The 18,253-nt window shown below is 37.2% G+C and overlaps 1 protein-coding gene across 4 annotated transcripts in view; it reads right to left on the bottom strand.

The window, feature by feature from the left end:
• The window catches only part of GPATCH8 (G-patch domain containing 8), a 108,068-nt gene that overhangs the window by 6,148 nt on the left and 83,667 nt on the right, over nucleotides 1-18,253 (bottom strand). For 3 of the 4 annotated variants that reach the window (XM_087854322.1, XM_087854323.1, XM_087854324.1), the window contains 4 exons: nucleotides 17,264-17,407; nucleotides 14,366-14,402; nucleotides 3,692-3,741; nucleotides 2,408-2,538 (listed from right to left, as the gene is read on the bottom strand). In XM_087854322.1, the coding sequence (XP_087710448.1) occupies nucleotides 2,408-2,538; nucleotides 3,692-3,741; nucleotides 14,366-14,402; nucleotides 17,264-17,407 (362 nt within the window). The remainder of the gene's footprint in view (nucleotides 1-2,407; nucleotides 2,539-3,691; nucleotides 3,742-14,365; nucleotides 14,403-17,263; nucleotides 17,408-18,253) is intronic. The other variant, XM_045814524.2, reaches the window with a different exon arrangement.

Here is an 18,253-nt window from a genome sequence, read left to right as displayed (position 1 = left end):
ATGTTCCACCATTTTTTGTAGGTAAGCCTCAAAGACAGTAAGTGGTGGTCGTTTCCTAGTCCTGTGCTAAAAAGAGAACTTGCTGTGCGAGTTTAGGAAAGTCTCATTCTGTTCATCTACTAATTAGCTGTATTCCCAGCACCAGCCAGTTACTACTGTTTCTCCCTAAGCGGTCTAAAATTTAAAACGTGAAGCTACATCACAAAGTTCAAATACTCTGTTGTTACCACCTAGTACAGTTGACCTGTCCTGTTTTTTTTTTTTTTTAAAGTTTATTTATTTATTTTTAAGTAATCTCTATACCCAGCGTAGGGCTTGAACTCATGACCCTGATGATCAAGTGTGTGTTCTTCCAACTGAGCCAGCCAGGCACCCTGTTCTTTCTTACTGAAACATCCTACCCATTAGTATGCCATCAAACGTGTGGTTGAACATCTATTCACTAAAGCTGTATTTCACTCAACTAAAAAACCCCCTCTAATTTCCTCCGTATTTTCAAATTTTATTTTTTTAAATGTGGATATTTTCTGAGTTTAACATAGTCAGAAACCTCCACCATGCTACTCCATGGTAGTCTGTGGTGAGTATGTCTGTTTCAGAAACTAAGAGTCTGTGCCTATTTCTTGGGCACCACATCAAAGCGGTTGCTTTGGTTTTATGTTAATTTCTGGTCATTCTGTACAATGATCATGATATGCCATCAAACGCTTTCCCAGCTTTGAAAACATGAACACGGAGGAGCCTCAAAGCCAGTGTTTTGTATTACTCATGTCATGTCTGAAATTTTTACAGTGTGTGGACTATCCACCTGAGGTATTTTTCAAGCTGAATTCAAGAAGTGAGGAGAATTAGGTGTTTGTTTGGATGAAGCCTTTTTATCTGATCCCTAGCTACTAGCTGTCCTGACTCAGGGACTAAATATATTTGGATAATGTGGTATCCCTTGCCATCTAGACTCTTGCTTATGGAAGACAGGAACCCAAAAGATTTAGATAGCAACAGACACTTACACTGTGTCACAAAACCTACCCCACAGCAAAGAGACCCTCAAGGTGAATAAAAACAGATTTTATTTTGTTCTTTTGCTTCGTCTTTGCCATGTTAATTGCTTTAATAACACTTACTATGGGGTCATGCATTAATTCTGGGATAATGAAATACCTGATTATGGGTCAAAACCTTCTTTTATTCTCCCAAGAGATTAGCTGGTCATCTTTTAACTGCTTGCTTATAAAACTGAAAACTACAAGTCACCTCTGAAGAAAAACATGTATTAAAATGTCCCAAATTAGAAAGTGACCTGGTATATACTTATTGAAGAGGTACCCTTGCAATACGCCCAAGAGGAATGTGTTATGATATAAAAAGCTGCCAAAGAAGGAATCAGAACCAGTTTATAGGCTTAACTCAACATTAGAGCTCACTGGTTAATTCTGTTTCAAAATTCATACTATGTGTTCTCTCCCTTCCTTCTTCCTCCAACATGCTTAGAGAAGTAAATAAGTTAAAAAAAAAAAAAAAAGGATCCTGAGACAAAAATGAACTTAGTAATAAGTCCAGGAACCTGGAAACCGTGGCCCCAACTTGGCTGTGAACTTTCAAAAGCCACAATCATAGTTTCTCTTTCTACTATAACCAGTTCTTTCCTTTGGTCCTGGCCAGCTATTAAAAACAAACATGGGGGCCTAAGTCTTTCTGATCGAGGCACATACCTTATGAATCCTCAGATGCTCAAAGACTGGGTCCCCAAAGTCTAGTTGCTTGGAAATTCAACCCTAGGTGGGGTAAATTCCACTTAAGGCTAAATACCAGCCCCCAAATTGATAATAATCAAGAATCATGAAGGAAGATTAAAAAGAACACTCAAGAACGCAGGAATCTGCAGAGAAATAAATGGATAGAATTTCCTAGGTTTCAATGATTAGTACGGACTGTATAGTAGTTAAAAGGAAGTTACAACACTTGAGTCTCTGCCCCAGTACTGTTTAGTTATAAAATAGAATACTGTAATATATGTGCTTTTCTATAAAACATAGGTTGGAGAATTTGTATAATTTATTGATTTATTGAGTATCTTCTATGGCACTCTTTTATAAGGCACTTCTGATGTGAAGATAATCACTCCTCAAAATGACTGCAAGAAGTAAATTGTTATTATCATCTCCTATCTTACACATAAGGACACGGAGGCATAGAGCTTAGCTAGCTAAAGTCACACAGATAGGATATGGCCTCAGGAGTGTATATTCGTAAAATCAGTATATTTATACTGTAATAACAGATAAGCTTTCAGTTTGAAAGATTTACTGATTATAATCCTTAAATCTTAATTTAAGTCTTAAAATATAATCTTAAATGTTATGGATTAAAATGATCTGTAGAACCCTCTGAGAGAAAATATCCTCACCATTCAGCTTGTTTCCTTTGCTCTGCCAATTCATGGAGCCGCCGAAGGGCTTTTTCCTGTTTCTTCTCATCTTTGCGGGATCTTGAAGAGACATTTCGAGCAAACTCTCTCTGCTTGAGATCTTTCAATCTCTGGGGTAACAACAACAACAAAAAAGGGAATAAAGGGTGCGTGATTTAGAGTAACTTGGGGGTCCTGAAAACAAGGCCTTTAGAATATTTACCTCAATCAGTGGTTACACTGCTAGCGTAGAACACACTTGTTATATTCGTACAGTAATTGACAATGGCTGATTACTTTGGATAAAACACTTGGAGTACCTGCATTTCTAATTAGGACAGCATACCATTTGCTTTATGGGGCAAAATTAAATGATTTCAGAAGCAACAAGCAGATTTTAGAACACCAGGAGGAAAGAAAAGGGACTCTTTAATCACCTGCTCCTCCAGGATGCAAAACTAGACAAACAGAACATGAGATAAACTGTAATAACACAAGCCAAAGAGAACAGAAAGGGGTTAGGCTAGTACAGAAAATTACCCAGGTGTAAGATCTTAAAAAGCAATGTACAGCTTACATGGGGAGGTTATTTGAATCAAAATAACAAATAGAAAGCATACTTTTATTTCACCATTAAAAAGGTGCCACAATTTCTTTTCAGCATGAACAGTTTTCCTGTGACTATCAAACAAACCGTCTTGCAATGCTCGCATGTTCAGAGCTCACCAGTCTGACCACTTGCATCTGGTCAGTCTGCTGAAATGAGACAGTAGTATGTATAGCTCTTTCATTCCTTCATGGCCCTGAGAGGAACATCCAGGGGATGAGGAGGGAGAATAGAGATAAGTCAAAGAATTTATTATTTAAAATCCTGATAAAAGAATGGGTTTTTCATTCTCAGAAACTACTATATAATTTTCCTTAAAACAAAACAAGAACAACCAAAAAAGAACAGTGCTATGACACACTGGTGACAAAGTCCAGACATATCTGCAATGAAGACAGAACTAAAATTACTTCCAACACACTAGATAATATAGAAAACAAACCAAAACAAAACACATACATTAGCCTATGCTTTTATAATAGCATTAGGAAAAGGAATTTGACCCAATATAAAGTGGACATTGCTTTGTGAAAGGGCATGATGTTCAACAGACAGAGGAATTTTCTTATCTAGTATTTATGAAATGTGTTTTGAAAACTTTTGAATTGGGAGGGGGAAAAGGGTGAAAAGACACACACAAAAAAAGTACAGCTAAAGACACTAGTAGAAAAACTCACTCTTGTGATCTGGGCTTCCAAATTAGAAGGATTTGCTTTCAATACATCAGCTGAAAATGTCACATCACAAAGAAAAAAAAAAGTAAAAATAAAACAAGAGTGGAAGAGAAAAAAAAAATAAAGCAAGCATTACTACACAGGCTGTCTTAGTGAATCTGCAAACTATTATACTGAACAATCAGGGACAAAGCCATCAACTCTAAAAGGGTCGGGGAGAAGGGAAGCACCTGTACAACACATATATGTGTACATACACACAGACTGACACAGTAATAATCTCTCCTAGATAAAGAGACCTATCTGCAGTCAGGAAAAATAGTTAATAGAAATTTAGGAAAGACCACTGCTACCTAAAAAAAAAAGTCTATCTTATTTTCATTTACCTTTATTTTGGGAATGTTCAAGTAACCAATAGCTGGCAAAATATTTTACTGAAGCTGGCTATCCAGAATTAAGACTTTTTAAAAACCACTTCAAGATGGTGAATCAACTATTTTGAATAAATAGGAAGTCCAATTTCCTCCTTTCAAGGAGAATGAGGCAGAAAGAGCCTGTCAGGACTATTGAACGATTATTTCAGGCTACAAAACTAGGTTTTTTTCTGCGCCAAACATTTACCAAGTTTTCTAGCCAAAATTTAAATAGAACATGTTTTTCTCGTATCTGCCATCTTCTCTCTAGCCACCCCACAGGCCTGCAAAATCTCCCTGAGCCTCATTTCCTTCCTTTTTACAAATATTTCATTACTTTTAGGAGTTATTTCCCAAACTAAAGGACACTTTTTTTATTATTATTTTTTTGGTGGGCAGCAAAGCAAGGTTTGTTGAGCAACAGTAAAGTGATAGTACAAAGCTCCCGAGGAGGGAGGGGACCCGAGAGGGTTACCCCTAAAGGACACTGTTTAAAAGAATGAGCATTTTATCAAAGCCTGGAGTTTCCAGGCCAAGTCAGACAGAGGTTAGGCTTTCCAATCATTCGGCAACCACTTGGTGCAACCTTGAAGTTGAAGGGATAGAACTATGTCCACATCATACTGAAGATGCCCTATCTCAAATTCCCACCACAACATAATTGGAGGTAGGGAGGGAAGAAAATGGGATGATACCAGTAAAACAAATCCAAATTGCAGCCCCATTCTAGGCAAAGCTACACACCTATATGGGGTGTAGCAAACATTCCTAAATCACCTTTACAAACTTTATTATTTTTTTTAAAAAGATTTTATTTTAAAGTAATCTCTACACCCAAAATGGGATTCAAATTCACAACCCCTAGATCAAGAGTCACATGCTCTACCAACTGAGCCAGCCAGGCGCCCCCATCTTTACGAACTTTAAAGTCTGGGGTCTCAATGTAAAACTGGGAACCCCAGAATTCTAACCCAAACCTTAGAGATAGGGCTTGGAAATCTCCCAAACTCAAAATATATGTTTGAGGTCTTTCTCTCAGATGAGGGCATTCTGATGATAAAAATGGATTCCTAATTCCAAGTTTTTCCTTTCTACCCAAGGTCAAACTAAATTCACCTCATAAAGTCTCTACTCATATGTCATAAATTTTTCTTCTATCTGAATTGTCTTAGTACTCTGTCAAGCACTCATATAGCAACAACCATCATATTCTGCACTGACTATACTTATTCCGGCCCTTCAGAAAGGCGGTCTGTGTGTAGTTGCAGAGTCAGAAAGACCTGTGTTCAAATTCATTAATCACCAGCCAAGCGATTTCATTTCTCTGAGCTCCAGTTCCCCCATTAGAAAATGGCAATAGATTTATGAGGTTAAGTGTCAAAATAAATATAAAGCACTTTGTATGCTGAAACTGTTCAATATTGTCTCTCCCTTTTTATTTGGGGCAGAGACTATAGCTGATCTTTTTAAATTTTATTTTTATTTATTTTTAAAGTAATCTCTACACCCAACATGGGGCTTGAACTCACAACCCCGAGATCAAGAGTCCCATGCTCTACCAACAGAGGTGAGACCTCATTCTCTTAAATTAAAATTTTTTAAGTAATCTTTACACTCAACATGAGGGTCAGATAGCTGATGTTTATAATCAACCCTAAAGTGCATGGAACAGTAGTAAGTCTACAGAAAGTGTCTGGTAAATGCCTGGTGAATAATTTGGCTTCAACACTGGATCCTTGATTTTCCCCCAAATAACTTTTTTACCATTTGTAGAAAAATTTGATATGAAATATTTTCTTTCTTTTTTTTAGAGAGGGAGAAAGGGGGTGGAGGGGCCAAAATATTTTTTCTTTCTTTCTTTTTTTTTTTTTGAGGCAGAGAGAATCTTAAGTAGGCACCATGCCCATCACGGAGCCTGAAGAGAGGCTTGATCTCAAAACCCTGAGATCATGACCCCAGCTGAAATCAAGAGTCAAATGCTAGGGTGCCTGGGTGGCTTAGTCATTACGCATCTGCCCTCAGCTCAGGTCATGATCCCAGGGTCCTGGGATCGAGCCCCTCTTTGGGCTCCCTGCTCAGAGGGAAGCCTGCTTCTCTCTCTCCCACTCCCCCTACTTATGTTCCCTCTCTGTCTCTGTCAAAAAAAAAAAAAAAAAAAAAAGTCGAATGCTTAACCAACTGAACCATCTAGGTGCCCTGATACGAAATATTTTCATAACTCTACTAGGGATATTTCTAGTTAATATAATATATATGGTCTTCCTAGCTATTACTCTCATCCAATAAAGAAATCTCATTCTTTAGAGAATCAAAACCTAAAATGTTAAGCCCCTTACTTCTGGACAAAATTAGGCCAGGGGCACCTATCTGGCTCAGTCAGTAGAGCTTGCCACTCCTGATCTTGGGGTCATGAGTTCGAGCTTCACGGTGGGTGTAGAGATGATGATGATGATTATTAGTTTTTGGATTTTATGTATTTACTTGTCAGAGAGACAGAGAGAGCACAAGCAGGTGGAGCAGCAAGTAGAAGAACCACTAAGCAAGGAGCTCAACACGGGACTCGATCCCAGGAATTTGGGATCATGACCTGAGCCGAAAGCAGACACCCAAATGACTGAGCCACCCAGGTGCCCCCCCTTTTTTTAGAGAGAGAACTAGAGAGGAGGAGAGGGAGAGAGAATCTTCAGCAGGCTAGCACGCTGTGCATGGAGCCTGACATGGGGCTCTATTTCACAATCCTGAGATCAAGACCTGAGCCAAAATCAAGAGTCAGATGCTTAACTGACTGAGCCACCCAGGTGCCCCTAGATACTACTTAAAAAAAAAATTAGTAAAAATAAAAAAAGAATTAGGCCAAATAGGAAAAAAAGAGAGAGAGAGAGAGAGATGAATCAAAAAGTTCTCAATTCCTATATAAAAAGTAATTTTTGTAAAGGTAAAAGTCCCTAATTCAGAATCAGGTTTTCTAAAGTTGGCTATTTTATTCCAAAAAAGCCTGGCTTATTTGCAACTGAATGTTCATATGAAATTCTCTGTGTCCTGTACTTTTACTTTCCTCTTAAATTCTAAAGAGGAACACAACTTCAGATAACTTCCTCAAGGTGCGAATAGAGGAGAATAGAGAACACCTGCCTGTCAGAGACAGAACTCACATAAGGAGAACAATTATTAACCATGTGTCATCAACCCAAAAAGTTTTGAAAGGCTGAGCAAATTTCATTCCATACATAAAAATTCAAGTTAGAATCCAAACTGGAACACAGACTGATTTGAGTGGATATAATTTATCATTTAAGCTAACTCCAAAGCAACTATGTCATTGTCTCCGAAAATTATAAAATATGCTTTCTGAAGTGCTGCTAATAACTTTGCTTCTTCATTGAACTATTAATGCTTATTAATAAAAATTTAAGCCATGTAACACATTTTTAGCTGGACAATATTTCATTCAAGGAAAAGCGAGACTGAACACCATTCAAAATAAAAGGGTTTGAAGATCCTGTTCTAAAAAACTGATAGCATGTTTCCAAAAAAGTATACATATGTAGCACAGAACAAAATGGCCATTTCTCACTGATTCTCAATCACATGGTACCTGGGGTTTCCATTAAATTTCCCAAAAGACCAATAGAGGGGGAGACAGTTCTTAACAATAATCCAGCACTTGAAATACCCATCCACATAACCATGGCTCTTTAGGCTGAAGACCACTTCGATGTAAATGACATTCCAGTTCTTAAAACACAGCCTACACAGCACTGTGTTGGCAGTAAAATGTCTACTCCAGACACAAACTTTTTTTTTTTTTTTTTAAGATTTTATTTATTTATTCGACAGAGATAGAGACAGCCAGCGAGAGAGGGAACACAGGCAGGGGGAGTGGGAGAGGAAGAAGCAGGCTCATAGCGGAAGAGCCTGATGTGGGGCTCGATCCCATAACGCCAGGATCACGCCCTGAGCCGAAGGCAGACACTTAACCGCTGTGCCACCCAGGCGCCCCCAGACACAAACTTCTGTTCCACTGTCCAACTCTGAACAAATTAAACCAGAGAAATGAGAATCTGGTAAATCTTACCAGGTTTTTAATGTGGGTGATAAATTTGCCCACATTATCAACAATGTGGAATATGAATAGCAAGAAGTGGCACTGTGTTTGACCTGGGAATGAATGAGACAAAGATATATTTGCATATAATTTTCCCTAACGACAAAATATGAGTCTAAATTAATAAAATATTTTTTTGCATCTTTTGTTGCTATTCTTTTCTAACAAAAATTGATGCTTTTTTTATATTTGATTGGATATAATCTACTAGGAATAAATCTATTATCTTTCTCAAGTATTTTAAATCTATTATCTCAATTTAAAGAAAAATACACCATTGTTTCCAGATGAAGGGCATTTCAGACATCAAAAAACAGAGTATTTCCTATTGCCACTAAAAATCCCATGTTCTAATATACGCTCAACTCTAAAGAGAAAACCTGATTTTCTCTCTTTAAGGTCAAAAGATTATTTATCCACAGTGTCTTCCTCTCACCAAACAACCCCTCTCTCCCAGAAAAGAGACCAAAGCTTAAGCCTTCCTTTGTACTAACCCTGCAATGCACATACTGTTGTCTACAGCACAAAGAGATGCTCAATAAACATTTATCAAACTGGTTTCAGTTTTAAAATGAGTTGCTGGGAAAGGAAATACAAATACTTTATGTATTATTTGTTGGTTATGAACAGAGACAGGAAACAGCAAAGAAATTGTGTGCACCTCAATTTCTTTTTCTGGCTAAGTATAATCCAGCTTTTTTTTTTTTTTTTAAGTAATCTCTACACCCAACATGGGGCTCAAACTCACAATCCCGAGATCAAGAGTCGCACGTTCCACCCACTGAGCCCAATTCGGCTTTTTCTGAACCTCAACCACTCCCTTTCCGCTATGTCATCAATCCTGCATACCCTAAATCCATGGCCTCTTTTCCCCAGTTTCCTCCCTCTTTCTCATGATACAACATTAATCTCTTCTCCCTTCCCGAAGTGGAGTAATCACTAGCTATTACTTGGTTGGGTTACCGAATACAAATCTCGGTGTTTGATACTTCCGAATGAGACCATCCAGAACATTAGCATGTGGTGAGGAAAGAAAAAGACCAGGAAAGAACACAGAAAGCCTCAGTACTAAACTACTCAGGGAAGGAAGACTGTAGTTGAATGGTTAAGGAAATCCGAGTTACTGGACATAAGATGTAAATTCTTTTAGCACATTTATCAGTAAGCGATGACAATAAATGTTAAGTAACAGAGAAAACCAAATGTTTGGTAACAGAAAAGAAACATTAATGCTGATTATAGATACTGAAAACATCAGAGGGAAACAGAATGGCATACTTTCTTTTTTGCTGGCTAAAAGTAGTCCTAATTAGTCATTTATGACAATACTTACCATTTATGCCCAACTATTTTGCAACCAATGACTATCATTTGGTGAAAATCAAATTAATGTCATAAAACTATTGTTAAATATTCACTTCCATTATGTTTAGGAATTCAGCAAAAAGCCTTAAAACATGGTGTATTTTTACAGAACCAGGTGTGCTTGCTTTAACATGTTTTTCACACACACACACACACACACACACACACACACACACACACACAGAGCGCCACCATCACCACGACAGAAATTTAAGCTGAATAATGAGGTTTTAAAAATTTTTTGAGATACAATTCACATAGAATAAAATTCATCCATTTAAAATGTAAAATTTAGTGGGTTTCTCAGAGTTGTGCAACCATCAACACTAAGTATAGAACATTTCCATTACTCCCAAAAGAAGTTCCATGCTCATTAGCAGTCACTCCCCATTACCCCTTTCTATCTAGTCCCTGGAAACTTAAAATATGTTCTCTATAGATATGCTTATTCTAAACTTTTTATATAAATAAAATCATACAATATGGGGGGGTTGTGAGTGGTTTCTTTCACTTAGCATAATATTTTCAAGGTTCATGCATGCTGTATTTATCAGTAAATCATTCCTTTTTATTGCTGAATAATATTCCATTGTACAAATGTACCAAATTTTGTTTATCCATTCATCAGTTGATGGAAAAATGGGCTGTTTCCACTTTTTGGATAGTATGAACAATCTTATACACATTTTTGTGTGGACATATATTTTCATTTCTCCTGGGTATATACTGGTCATACGGTAACTTTATATTTAATATTTTGACAAACTGCCAAACTGTCTCCCAGAGGGGCTATACCATTTTACAACTCCACTAGCAATGTAGGAATGTTCCAGTTTTTTTCATATCCTCTCCAACATGTAACTGTGGTTTTGTGGATAATGAGTTTTAAATATTATTATATATGGCATGCCTGGGTGGCTCAGTAGGTTGGAGGTGCGACTTGATTTTGGCTCAGGTCATGATCTCAGGGTCATGAAATCAAGCCGTGTCAGGCTCTGTGCTCAGTGGTGAGTCTGCTTAAGGTTCTCTCTCTTGCTCTCCCTCTGCCCACACCCCTTGCCCCCACGTGCACATTCTAAGAGATAAATCAATCTTAAAAATATCTACATAACTACATAGCTCTCCAGATAATATCTGGAGGCAAAGGTTTCCTCTCATAAAATATAAAGGAGCATAATTCCTAAGAACTGCTTAGGCCTATAGGAAATGGAACAGCAGCATCTCAGTTCAGAGCTCCTTTTCAGGACTGTCACTCACAGACTTATAATTGTTTCTTAGGTCACTTCAGCTTTTCAGAATACAATAGAACATATAGCCCTCACGCAAAAATCTCCACCACAGTGCATCACTCTGATAAATATAAATGTACAGGGGCAGAAAACAGGCTGAAAACTACAGAAAATAAATAGGGTAGAATCATTTTTACTCATATTGAGAATATGAGCCAAGATAAATAACAGAGTTAGAAATTCCTAGGAAGAAAATAAAGGGTTTACCAGCAAACTCAGTTCCCAAAGGGTCTATTTAGGGTTATCCCTGCCTGCTCACAAAAGCAGACAGTTTCCCTAAACAGCAACAGTTTTCCAAGGTTAACTAGATTGTGATAGCTGGATGTAAGAAGTCTATTCCCAACAAAAGCAGTGGTAGTGAGTATGTAAGAGTAAACAAGTGAAAAGGCTCAAAACATGCTCAATTTTTTGGAGGACTAGCCAAATGATGTCAATTCTCTTATACTAAGCAGACAGTCCCAGAGAAAAATAACATACAGAGTGGTACAAACTTTCATCTCCCTGCTATAGGTTATTAAAATAAAATTATAATATGCTCAAATTCTTGGATGTATTCCTCTTTTCACACTTGCTTTGCTTCTCCAAGTATAATCTCTTCAGAACTGACCTATGCTATTTAAGTCAACATTTATGAAGCTTTGGGATTCATAAATACTTTACAGTTTTCCTAATCTATTTCACAACTTTACAATAATTTAAGGTTTTCTAAGGATAAACATTTCATAAACACATGAAATATAGATTATATACAGAATATCTTCACTGGTGTCTAATGGTGGTTTCACTTCTTTTCTTCTATTATTTTTTAAAGTAAGCTTGATGCCCAATATGAGGCTTGAACTCACAACCCCAAGATCAAGAGTTGTATGCTCCACCAACTGATCTAGCCAGGTGCCCCTGTGGTTTCACTTCTTTTAGAAGAGTTCATTTTCTTTTTTATTTTAGCCCTAGAATTATTTCTCAACTTTATTTATTCTTTTATTGCCTTTTAAAAATTTACTCTTGTGTTTCCCTTGCACTGAATATCAAAGTAGCACCAAAAAAGGGAACTCAGTCTGAATTTCCTCAAATCTGTAGTGGCTTTCCAGAGGTCCAACTGGTTTTGATGTGCTTATCGTCCTGATGCCTTATGTACCAAGCATACGGAGGATCAAATGCAGTAAAAGATCTTGAGAGGCAAAATGCAACCAGTAAACACTAAAACTTCAAGTGGAAAGTGACCACTCCAAACCTGAATGAAGGCCACGTGAAGTCCAAAAATGATCGTTCCTTCCAACACCAAGGAATTTCTCAGAAAAATACTTCAATTGAGAAAGTATTTCATTTTTTTTTTTTTTAAAGATTCTATCCGGGGCGCCTGGGTGGCACAGCGGTTGAGCGTCTGCCTTCGGCTCAGGGCGTGATCCCAGCATTCTGGGATCGAGCCCCACATCAGGCTCCTCCGCTATGAGCCTGCTTCTTCCTCTCCCACTCCCCCTGCTTGTGTTCCCTCTTTCGCTGCCTGTCTCTATCTCTGTCAAATAAATAAATAAAATCTTTAAAAAAAAAAAAATAAAGATTCTATCCATTCATTCGACAGAGATAGAGACAGCCAGCGAGAGAGGGAACACAAGCAGGGGGAGTGGGAGAGGAAGAAGCAGGCTCATAGCAGAGGAGCCTGATGTGGGGCTCGATCCCACAATGCCGGGATCACGCCCTGAGCCGAAGGCAGACGCTCAACCGCTGTGCCACCCAGGCGCCCCAAGAACCTATTTCATTTTTGAGTAATGAGGAAAACTCTAAAATTTCTGTTCCTTGGTAATATATATTACCGGATATTGTTAACAGTCAACCAAAAGTAAGCAATGCTGTCAAAAAGTAACTGAACAGTTTAGACGAAGTTAACTAAATTACGCAGTAGCAGATTCCATTCTGTAGAGCAGTCACTGATGGTTGCTATAGACTTACTCTGTTTTAGTTCAGCTACTTAAAGCTCATAAAATCACTAATTTTACAGTTGAAACAGACATGGTACTAAATGAGATTTCAGTCTTTTCAAAAAATGTAAAAGGAGTTTCATATTGAACTGATTTTAGCAGAAAGAGGCAGGCTGAAAGCGAATCTTTCCTCTGACCAAGACATTGATTGTTTTCTACAAGTAAAAAGAACTTCTCAAAGACGTTTTACAGTACAGATTTTGATAACTGGATCAGACTACCGCAGATGGTTCTGAAATTGCAAAGAAGTTGGACCCAACACTTAAAGAGGAATAAGGAGGAAGCTTTTCAATGTGCTACTTCCCCAGTGTCAATTAGAATCCTGTGTGGAGAGAAAAGGAAGGTAAAGGCCTGGGTCATAAGCTCAAATGTCTAGAGGGATTTGACAGTTAATACAATGAGTCATACAAGTTGATGTAAGAGATAAAGTGGAAACCAAGCTCATTGAAGAGTTAGCATGTGCCCTTCTGAAGAGATAGCAACTATTCAGCTTCAGCCAATTGTTACATTAAAATGTAGGAGGTTCTTAGATATTTCAATTTTCCAAGTTAAGTTTGAATTCTTAAAATCTCATTTTAAAAAACTGGGAACCAACCAAAATTAGAGAGAAAAAATCTAATACTACGAAGACCAGACAAAATACACCTGTGGGACAGTTTGTGATCTCCGGTTTATGTACTAGAGGCTGGTGAAGAGGACCTTAGTGGCACAAATAAAAGAGAGTAAGACTGGGAGAATCCTGACTAGATAATAAGGCACCAAAGAAAGCAAAACAACAAAAAACAGTGCAAAAAATAAGGCACTATTACTGTGTTGCTACAAATGTACCTCTGAAAAAGAGAATGCTTTTTGCAGTTTGAAATTTAGGCCCTATGAAAAGCTCAAGAAAATGGTTTCCACAGTCATATCCACTAGTAGACATGTTTTTAGATATGCAAAATAATCAAAGAGAGGAGGAGGTAGAGATGGAAAGATGTTTAGTTTCAAAGTAACTTTGTATTATAATTAAGCAAAGAGGGATAGAAGATGGATACTAATATTTATTAAGCACTGAGGCATATCAGGACTAAGTTACATAATAAAAAGGAATCACAGATTGGGCTATCTCTTGAGGAATGGAGAGGCCTTCCCTTCAAAATGTACTGAAATTATCACCTTAAATTGAGGGTTAAATTGCTGAAAAGAGCCAAATGTCTCATGGGCTTTTTCATCTTTGCAGATCAGGCTGGATCTTAATATTTATGGGTTAATGACTTTCTTCACAAAAATCTTAGAAAATTTGAGAAAACTACTGAATAGTGAGAGGCATATGATAACAACACCCCCGCCCCACCAAATCACCACAAATGAGGGTGACCATGTAGCCTTTTTTTGAGAGATTATTTCTGCTTAATAAAGATAAGGGTGCATTCAGGATCCTGTCTATACTAGCAGTTTATGATAGAATATTTCTCTGGAAATTTTTAATGGTAAAAATTTGATGGAAGATGCAAACTAGGGATTACTAACATAGGGTTGAATGTACTTACCTATTATCTCAGATTCATAATAATCCTGTGTGCCTTCCTGGAAGACAAGACAGGGCGTCTTTATGATTTTAGAGCATGAATTTGGAAAATGGTAGGTCCATTTGTACGATAAGTTCATGTCCATCAAAGAGGAATGAAAAATAGGACCTAGCTGTGTTGTACCAAGGGCAATTAAAGGCGCCTTAGAAATTCTAAGTACAGGGAAGAATAGAACTATAAAAAATTTAGTATTGTGCATTTTCTTGTTTATATATTTATAGCATTGTTTTAAGATTTTACTATTTGCACTAAGAGAGCAGTATAAAGAAAGATGAAAAAGCCTACATTTCAACCAAATAAAGAACACTCCACCAAAAGCAAACAGAACAACAAACTCATACTACCGCTGTTCTTTTTTTACTCATACTAAGATGGGCTTTTGATCACGGTGAAGAAAGAAGCTCACACACATTCATTAATCATACCAGCTAAAGATTTCTTCCTAGACCAAAGATCACAGACATATTTCTGTATTAATGGAAAGGTAGTCCATGAGTTCCCTATAAGAAATCCTTACTTTTGTATTTTCATTTTGATGATAATCAAAACAAACAAACAAAATAAAAAAACCCCAACCAACCAAACAAACAACCCCACAAAAAAACAAAACAAAACAACAAAACCAGAGTAATAAATAAGTATTTGGGATCATCCAGATAAGTATTTTATAAATGTTTAAAACATAACTGGGGACTTAAATGACAGTGATTTGTTTGTACCAAGCAAAGGCCAATGGTATCACAGTACCATATATATCTGAAAGTTTTTCAGTAGTCCTGACAGAACAGGGTTTCTCAACCTGAGCACTACTGACATTTTGGGCAAGGTGATTCTTTGTTGCAAGGAACTTTCCAGTGCATTGTAGGATGTTTAGAAGCACCCCCGGCTTCCACCCACTATGTGCCAGTAGCACCACCCTCCTAATTGCGGTAATCAAAAACGTCTCCGGGCAGCGTTAAGTGTTCCCTGGAGGACAAAATCTCCCCCTGCGGAAAACCACTGCAATAGAGAAAAGTGGAGAGAGAACTGGGTCATCCCAAAGTGCACAGTAGAATAAACACATCAAATTCAAACGAACCAGAGCTGTAACAATTACTACTACTCTCAAGTTGAAAGAATCATCAATAACACATTATCATTCATCACATTAATGTTGTCAATGTGAATTTCACTAGTTCTGTACTTCTACTCAGATTTAACTTGTAAATCTGTTGCTCTGATAGAATTTTTTCTCTTTAAAGAGCAATATAAACATTGTTCAAATCTGAATTACAATTTTCCTGATTTACCTTTTTTCCTAATAGAAACTTTACTCAAGACATTTCTCATTAACTAAAAATGTAACCTTTTTAAATGGTCTTTTGGTGCTTAAAGTTTCTTCTGGAGTCTTCTAATTTGTCACTTTTTTTTTTTTTTTTTTAAAGTAAGCTCTACGCCCAATGTGGGGCTGGAACTACAGTGGTGAGATCAAGAGTCACATACTTGACCAACTGAGCCAGACAAGCACCCCACCACAGACAATTCTTAATTGAAGAAATTCTCAAGAGCCAAAAAAAGGCATTTATGTGTTTAGATGCTAAATGTCTTTCTTAATTCCATAAAAAAATAACCCCTAAAATTTGAATTATATATACATTGAGAAGGTTGAGAAGTTACTGGATAAGCAATATTTTGCTGTTAGAACTTGACACGATTCTTTGAAAAAGATAATTGCCAATATATCTTGGCCATATATATCCTAATTTTCTCTTCTTCAAATTAAGCAGACCTGACAGTATAGTATAACAATGTCCAAAGGTGTATAAAAAATTCAAAGCTGTCAAATACAACTCTATCAGTGGAAGAATCTTAAATTGGTTAGGTGTGGTTAAATGTGAAGAGACTGTTGCAAAAAGTGTAATAGCTTATAAACTATCATTGCACTAGTAAAACTTAAAGCTTGCCCTTTACCTGTGCACTGAAATCTTATGGTTGGTTGAAAGACGAAGCAAAGGTTAAAAAAAAAATGCTGGTTCAACAGATGCACTTAAAATAAGAGAGCATTCCAACAATGCTCATATATTTTACAAGTTTAACAAATACAACTACTATACCTCCAAAGACTTAGCAAGTTCTGCTAAAATCACCCCAAATCAAATGGCTCAAAATTCTTTAATAAGCCAGAACTATGCTATAAGATTCAAAGACTCATTTCCTCCTTCAAAGATTCCCCCCCGGGGAATTACTGCTACCTTCTTTATGCCTCTAAGTAATTAGCTACAATTTTATTTTCTAAACCAATGGGGGAAAAAAAAAGGACCGCAAAGAAAGTATAAACCACTTTTTAGCAAGCTCTTCAACATGCAGCATGAGGTTTTTTTGTTGAAGTTAAGACAGCATCTAATTCTGTTTTTCTTCTCAAGATTTATCTACCTTCCAAGGTATACCAAAAAACAAAATGACTTACTGATAGGACATAGTCGCCAATAAACAGGAATTCCTATGTACAGAGGATGAAGTGACCAAAGTCTGGGATAACTGTTCAAAGTTTAACATGTTCAGAAAGAGGGAGAAAGGGAAACAAAGCTTTTAGTGATCCTCAGTTGAATTACCAAATTAAACACAAATATAGAAACCATTCGAAGCCAAAAATTTTATGCAAGATTTATGAAGCTCACAATTTTTCACTCTACATAAATTCTTGGAAGGTCTGTCAGGACTTCTGTCACTGAAAAAAATCAAGTAAGTCAGATGGACCTCAGATAAAGACTGGCAGATATAAGAAACCATAGTCACCAAGTTTTTTGGGTACATTTATAAAATTCAATAGTTACAACAGCAAATAAAGTATCTTTTTTTTGTTAGCAAGCAATTCCTCACCTGCTTGTGTGCGTGATCATAGGAGTTGATATGGTTGTCAAATTCCTGATGTTTCTGATACTGCTTATCACAGAGTTCACAGTAAAAGTTGGCTCTGAGGTCTTCCAATGCTTTGGCAATTGCCTTCTCTTTATCAACATAATCCTATAAGAACCACAAAATACAAAGAAAAAATGAACTTGGCAGAATTTAAATGAATGTTATAAAGAGGCAGTCTTACCTGAAGAGAGAAAAGGGGGCTTATTTAGTGATACCAGTAAAAGCCAGATGGAACACAAGTGGCAATCTGCCAGGTAATCTGTGTGTCGTTGCTCTGATAATTGTCATTTTTTTTTGGTAGCCATTGTATTTTATTCAGCAAACTTGTACTATTAATTAATCCACGTGTTTATCATGTATGGGATGCCACTAATGATAAAGGAAAAATCCTTTATCAACTTACTGTATTGAAGTATCTAAATTAATAGTTGTCTTCAGGGGCACCTGGGTGGCTTAGTTCATTAAGCATCTATCTTCAGATCAGGTCATGATCTCAGGGTCCGGGGATCTAGCCCTGCATTGTGCTCCCTGCTTGGCAGGGAGTCTGCTTCTCCCTCCCTTCTGCCCCTCCCCCTACTCATGCTCTCTCTCTCTCTCTCTCTCTCCCCCCCTGTATTTCTCTCTCAAATAAGCAAATAAATAAATAAAATCTTTAAAAAAACAGTTGTCTTCAAATAAAGTTTTTTAAAAGATGTATTTATTTAAGAGAGCATGCATGCACAAGCACACATACGAATGCACACAAGCAGGGGGAGGGCCAGAGGGAGAGAAGCAGACTCCCTGCTGAACGAGGAGCCCAACGACTCAGGGCTTGATCCTAGGACCCTGAAATAATGACTGGAGCAGAAACCAAGAATAGACGCTTAACCAACTGAGCTACCCAGGTGCCCCCAAAAAGAATTTAATTTTTACTTTGCCTTTTGGCATTATGGTGGAATCCCCTACTCTTAT

The sequence above is a fragment of the Ursus americanus genome, chromosome 23, assembly GCF_024610735.1.
Source record: "Ursus americanus isolate L20-20 chromosome 23, mUrsAme1.1.p, whole genome shotgun sequence".
In the NCBI taxonomy this organism is placed as follows: domain Eukaryota; kingdom Metazoa; phylum Chordata; class Mammalia; order Carnivora; family Ursidae; genus Ursus; species Ursus americanus.
The sequence above is the reverse complement of the archived record's forward strand: the minus strand, read 5'-3'. Positions and strand labels throughout refer to the sequence as shown.